Genomic DNA, 6,580 nt, shown 5'->3' with positions numbered 1-6,580 from the left:
TGCTGCCGGAGCGGGGATCGCGGGTCCGCGGCCCTGCCCCTTCTCCCGAAGCGGGAGTCTCTGAGCCGGGCTGTCCTGTGCTTTCAGGCTCAGATAACCGTGCTCGCAATGTAAACAGCGTCCCTGGGACCGCCTGGTACGCGCCCAGCTGGCCTGGCCAGGGCAACCCTGGGGAGAAGCAGCTTCATCATAACCCCGCGGGTCATGCCTGGGGCGCTTGGCTCCAAAAGGGATGAACGAGACCAGGGAAAAGGGGAGCAAAGCCTAAGTAGAGGCTCCAGGTCAGGGACAAAGGGCAGCAGGAGGGGGTGAGAAAGGCCTTGTTTATGCTTGCTCTCCCTGCATGGCTGAGGTGCCCTTTTTACCCTCCTGAGACCTGACTTCCCCCAGCCCCGCTGGGATGAGCTGTCCCAGTATTTGAAGGATGTTATTTTTGCCTCCCAGCCAGCCTGTGGGTTCATATAAGCAAACATTTCCAAAAGCAGTGGTTGATCTTTGTTGCTTTGGTTCCTGAGTGTTCAGCCTGTGACAGCTCTGTCCTTGACTGGAGAAAAATGTGTGTGTGGAGGATGGAGATGCTGAACAGCTCTGAAACCAGGCCTGAAACAATCCAGAAACAAGAGCATCCAAAACTGCTTGCTACAGTGGAAAAAGTGACCTGTGTTCCTCACTGCTAGGCAGGGGGCTGGCTACCAACACCCACTCTGTAAGGGATTACTCCTGGGAGGGGACAAAAGGGAGTCCAGTTACTTGCAATAACTGAAGTATAAAATTTGGACCCCTCCTGCCCCAGCCCTGTGAGGAGACCTTGCTGCTTTGCTGCCATGTCACACCCCAGACACTCCTGTGCTGTAGGCAGCACTGATGCTGGGGAGCATCAGTGTGCCTGGGGGAGCAGCCAGGCCCCACTGTTGAACAGAAGTAGCTCAGTCTGTGTGGCCTTGGCTGGCTGCTGGGAGAGATCCGTGGGATGGGGTGGATGGATGTGCCCAAGACCTGCGGAGGGGTGGAGGGGTGTGGAGCAAAGGCATCCCCACTATCAGCAGGAGCCCTCTCCTCCCATGCTGTAGCTCATGGCAGCGCATTGGTGGAGCATGAGGTCATGCAGAGCAGGCTGGGCAGCACAGGCAGTGATTTGAACTGGTGCCCAAGTTTTTCTGCCTCCTGAGGCTGGGCTAAGGGAGCTACAGCATCCTTATGGAAACCTCCACCTGATGCTGGCCTGCCTGCCACCAGTGTGTACCCTACACATGTGGAGTGCCAGGAAGAGTAGGATTAACTCGAAGGAGTCCTGCTATTAAAGGACTAATGAGTAGGAGCTCACTGAGTAGTAGCTTAGGCAAATGAGAACTGCATTGTTTGGTGTTGTCTGGGCATCAAGCCCACAGCTCATCAACTTCCACCTTCTCCAGGTCATGTAGGTAGTGAAGGGTTATTCCTAGGTCTCCACCTGGGTTCAGCCCTTGTTCTGGCTTCTGCAGGGTAGCAGAGAAATGCCTGGCATCAAGGGATGTGCTGTCCTGTTTGACGAGGAGTTACTAAGGCTTTCAACCAGTCCTGTGAAAATCTGGTCTAGGTTTATGGAATGTTGCTGCCTTGCAGCTTTTAGGCAGAATAAATTGAGGGTGGGAGGAATTTCAGCCCAGCTTTTGCAATCTGATTCAGCCCTGCAATGGAGCGTAGAAGGTTGGAGGGTGCAGTGGGTTGACATCATTCACTTCCCTCCTCAACAGGACAGGGTGGGGAAAAGAAGGAAAAGATCCAGAGTGGGTCCTTCCCATGGGCTGCAGTTATTCATTAACTGCTCTGGTGTGGGTCCTTTCCATGAGATACAGCCCATGAGGAGGAGACTGCTCCAGCCTGGAGTTGTCCGTGGGCTGCAGTGTTGATGTCTGCTGCCCCATGTCCTCCACAGGCTTCAGGGAGACAGGTCTTCTCCATGGGCTGCAGTAGAATCTGTGCTCCTGGATCACTTTCGTTCCCTCCTTATTCTCTGCCGGGGGTGTTTGCAGGGCTGTTTCTCTCAGATTTTTCTCACTCCTCTTCTACTGCTGCTGCACAGTGTTTTTTACTTTATCTTGGATACATTATCACAGAAGCCGTGCTGGTGATGGGCACCAGCTTTGAGCAGCAGAGGGTCTCCTTTGGCATTGGCTGGGACTGGCTGTCTCCAGCATGGGAGCAGCTCCTGTTGTCTTCTTGCTGAGCCACCTTTGCAGTCCCCTGCCACCACCACCTTGCCACAAAAACCCTACACCGTGGCACATGCTGGAGATGGATGAACAGCCAGGGAAGATGGTGCAGCCCCACCAGCTCCCTGGGGAAACCTGCCTGTGAGCCAGGGCAGCCTTGTGGGACCTGCTTGTAGAATGATGGAGGTCTGGCAGGCGTCCTGCAGAGATGGACCTTGTGCTTCCTCCCTGCCTGACTCCAGCATCTGGGAACTGAGGAATGCGAGCTCCCCCTACAATGATTTTTCTTTTTGGTGCTCTTACAAGTACAAACTTACATTAGCAAATCCCAGCAACAGCACCAGCCCCATTCCCTCGAATCATTCTGTCCTTCTCGTGCCTGAGCAAGCCCCAGCCTGGCCACTCACAAAAACATTTAATACACCAAAACCTGGGTTTCCCCCATCTTCACTTTGTCATATAGTGTCTGTTCAACCTCTTTTTTAATGTGCCAGCACAAGGCAGGTCCTTGCTGCTGGTTATGCTCCCAGTCTCAACCATTGCTTTTGAATGCCAGCAGCCTTATGCAAGGTCCAGCAGCCTGTCCCTGCCAGGTGCTCCTTTCCCTGTGGGGTTTGCAGCAGACCAGTTCCTGCTGCTGGGCTGGGATGCGTTCGTGTGCATGGGGCTCTGGTGGATGGCTGCCTTAGGGATGGCTTGCAGTGACACCTGGCTTTATTTCCAGGTGACTTCTGTGACGTGAACCACTGTCAGAATGGGGGCACCTGCCTGACTGGGATTAATGAGGCCCCCTTCTTCTGCATCTGCCCTGAGGGCTATGTTGGGATTGACTGCAATGAGACAGAGAAAGGTGAGGAGCTGACCCTTTCCCAGGTGCTGCCTTTGTCCTGGCCCTGCACCACTGGCCCTGGTGTTCAGCCCTTCTGATGGCTGATGGACACACAGAGCACAGATCTGAGTAGGGATATGGCGACAGGATGGACTTGGTGGGAATGCAATGTCTGTGGGGAGTGGATGCCCCCTGGATGCTCTTATTTTCCACCTGTGCCTATATTACAGTGGTTTCTCCCCTTCCCCAGGGCCCTGCCACCCCAATCCTTGCCACAACAATGGTGAGTGCCAGCTGGTCCCAAACCGGGGCGACGTCTTCACTGACTACATCTGCAAGTGCCCTGCGGGGTACGATGGGGTGCACTGCCAGAACAGTGAGTACAGTGGGGGACAGGCAGGGGAAGCTTGTCCACTGACAGCTTGGGGACCCCTTGGGTGACAACCAGGGGCTGTGAGCAGCTGTGACTGTGTGGGGCACCAGGCTTACAGGGATCATGGGCTGTTTTGGAGCTTGCAGGGTGGAGGGAAGGACCATCGTGTGGGGCAGGTTATGTCTGAACCTTGCTCTGCATCTCTGGGGGGACTTCGTGCCTGAACTAATAACACAAGGGGTGGCTCAAGGCTCAGCCTGCTCCATGCAGGCTCCCAGCCTTGATGTGACTGTGTGTCCTGGTTCACCTGCATGGCTGCACTCTGTGGGGACACAGCATAGAGAGATCCTTGGGTTAGAACTTTAACCTGTGCCACCCTCTCTTCAGGGACCCTTCCATGGCCCTTGTTCAGGGGATGCCTTCCCCTGTTCTTGTTGCACTGAATGAGGGGTCTTCTCTCTGGGACTGGTTTTGGTTTTCTGAGCTCCTCCTCTCTCTCTCCCAGACAAGAATGAGTGCTCCTCCCAGCCTTGCAAAAATGGAGGCACCTGCCTGGACCTGGATGGTGATTACACCTGCAAGTGTCCTTCTCCATTCCTGGGGAAGACCTGCCACAGCCGTAAGTCTTTGGCACCAGCTGTACTGAATTCCCTCTCCCTCCTGTTCCCTACTGTCTGTCCCTCATTGCCAGGAGGGATCTCACCAGCTGGTTTAGGGGATTTGGAGGGCAGCTGTGGCTATTCTTGATGCCAGCAGGCCTGGTCCTAATGGAGGGAACATCCTCAGGAATTTCTCCTCTCTGGAGTGTCCCAGGAAGGTCCTTTCTCCTCCAGACCTCTGTGCTGTGAGGGGGACTGATGGATGGTGTGGTTTTGGCTGAGGGATGAGGAGGAGAGGACACCTTGGGAACAGCCAGACCCTAGGGCTGGCCTCCCTCTCCTGTTCTGCCCCAGACAAGAAACAAATGACCCCTCGTTCTGTTCCATGGTTACTGTCTCTCTTTGATCCTGATCTCCCCTCTGCCCCCAGGCTGTGCTGTTCTCCTGGGCATGGAAGGAGGAGCCATCTCTGATGCCCAGCTCTCAGCATCCTCTGTCTATTACGGGTTCCTTGGCCTCCAGCGCTGGGGGCCAGAGCTCGCCCGCCTCAACAACCACGGCATTGTCAACGCCTGGACCTCCAGCAACTATGACAAGAGCCCCTGGATCCAGGTACCTGCAGCAGGACTGGAATGCCAGCACAGAGAGCAGCCCAGCAGCCATGGCTGGTCTTGCAGTGCTGGTGTTATGCCATTTCACTGCTCCTGGTGGCAAGTGTGGAGCTAAATTGCTGCATCAAGCTGCCACCCAGGGGTATCTTGGGATGTGCCTGGAGGAGGCAAGTCCATTGGAAGAAAGTGGGACATGGGCTGATGATCCCCCTTGCTCTGCCCACCTTGGGATGCAAGGCTGGAGGGATGGAGGGCTTCCTCCCTAAGGGAGTTCCAGCACCATGGGCAGCCCCTTTCCTTGTCCCTGTGCCCACCCTCCCACCCAGCCCTGGTGATCCTGGTGGGTGAAAGGACTGTGCAGGCCATCCTCACTGCACACCACTCAGCCTCTTCTCCCTCCCCCAGGCCAACCTGCTGCGGAAGATGCGGCTGAGCGGGATCATCACGCAGGGTGCGCGCCGCGTGGGGCAGCAGGAGTTTGTCCGCGCCTACAAAGTCGCCTACAGCCTGGATGGGAGGGAGTTCACCTTCTTCAAGGATGAGAAAAAGGATGTAGACAAGGTGGGCTGTGATGCTCTGTGCAGGGGATGTCCCAGCTCCCCCCATCCAGCGGTGCTGTGGGTGCTGGAGTGGCTGTGAGCTGCATCCCTGTGTGTGGGAAAGTGCTTTTCACCCGGGGCAAAGCTGCGTTGGGAACCGATGGGAACTCTGCTAGCAGGGAGATGGCACAAGCGGTTCCAGTGCCAAGCAATACCCCCTGCCTCTGTTTAATTGACCATAATAAGCATAACCAAAGAAGCAGCGCTGCCTGATTTAGGTCATTCAGATAGTATCTTTATCACTGACATCCTGTGGGAACTGGGCTTGGTCTGGGAGTGCTACTGAGCTGCTTGGGTAGCTTGGTATTGTATCTGCAGCAAGCACCAGCTGACAGTGTCTCTCAAAGTGGGAATACTTGTAGATTGCTGTGCTCTCCACTTGCAGTTCTTTATGACAAGTGTCTCCTGCTGGCTTTCTGAGCAGAGAATGGTTGGGAGTATCTGCTTTGCTTTAAAAAAAATATAAAAATTCCTCTTGTTTCTGCAGCAGTGGAAAAAAGTGCATGAAAGGCAATTTGATTCTATTTATTATGTTAAAAAGGAAGAAGTGAACCACCTCTCTGCTTGTCATGATTTGAGGAGCATTGTGGTAGTGGGAGTGGGTGTTGCTGCATGTGTGGCTTCTGTGGGGGTGAGGATGAAGCAGGGAATGTTGCAAAGCTCTGTTGAGAGTGTTGGAGCTCCTCTAAGGTCCTGCACTGTTCCAGGGCACAAAACCAGAGCCCAGCTTCCCCCTCTGTGCTCTTTTGCCATTGGCAGTGCCAAGATCTCTCTGTCTGCTGTGCAAGGGATTTGCTGCAGGGGACTGTGAGAGATGGAGCACTGAGCCCTGGTCACTGTTGCAGGTTTTTGAGGGGAACGTGGACTATGGCACCATGAGGACCAACATGTTCAACCCTCCCATCACGGCCCAGTTCATCCGCATCTACCCTGTGATGTGCCGCCGTGCCTGCACGCTGCGCTTCGAGCTCATCGGCTGTGAGATGAATGGTAAATGCCAGTGCTGTCCCCTCCTGGGGCTGCAGGGCAGGTGGTGACATGGGGCAGGGCATCACCCCTTGGCCTGCTTCTAGTCCCTCAGGACAGGGGATTTGTCAGTGCTTGCTTTTCCTCACGCTGGTGCCTGGGAATACCCTGGGGTGCGTTTGGGGAGCACAAGGCATTAATCCCATCGGCTCAGCCAGCTCCAGCTGCATTCTCACCCTGCTAGCACCTTCCCAAGGCAGGAGTTTTTACTGTGCCCCCTCCCTGTCTGAGCTGTGAACCCGCTGCTTTTCCTGCTGGAGAGCTTGAAAAGCAGCAGAGGATCAACGTCCTCTGGGAAATGTGAGGGATCATCAGCCTGAGCCCTTTCCCTGTGCCTCCTGCCTTCCTGCC

The 6,580-nt window shown here is 55.1% G+C and overlaps 1 protein-coding gene across 1 annotated transcript in view; it reads left to right on the top strand.

The window, feature by feature from the left end:
• MFGE8 (milk fat globule-EGF factor 8 protein) overlaps positions 1 to 6,580 on the top strand; it is a gene marked incomplete at its 5' end in the record, with an annotated part of 11,295 nt that overhangs the window by 576 nt on the left and 4,139 nt on the right. The window contains 6 exons of the mRNA XM_005419716.2: positions 2,917 to 3,042; positions 3,272 to 3,397; positions 3,900 to 4,013; positions 4,424 to 4,605; positions 5,010 to 5,165; positions 6,049 to 6,193. Of these exons, the coding sequence (XP_005419773.1) occupies positions 2,917 to 3,042; positions 3,272 to 3,397; positions 3,900 to 4,013; positions 4,424 to 4,605; positions 5,010 to 5,165; positions 6,049 to 6,193 (849 nt within the window). The remainder of the gene's footprint in view (positions 1 to 2,916; positions 3,043 to 3,271; positions 3,398 to 3,899; positions 4,014 to 4,423; positions 4,606 to 5,009; positions 5,166 to 6,048; positions 6,194 to 6,580) is intronic.

Source organism: Geospiza fortis, unplaced genomic scaffold (assembly GCF_000277835.1).
Source record: "Geospiza fortis unplaced genomic scaffold, GeoFor_1.0 scaffold171, whole genome shotgun sequence".
Taxonomy (NCBI): Eukaryota; Metazoa; Chordata; class Aves; order Passeriformes; family Thraupidae; genus Geospiza; species Geospiza fortis.
The sequence above is the reverse complement of the archived record's forward strand: the minus strand, read 5'-3'. Positions and strand labels throughout refer to the sequence as shown.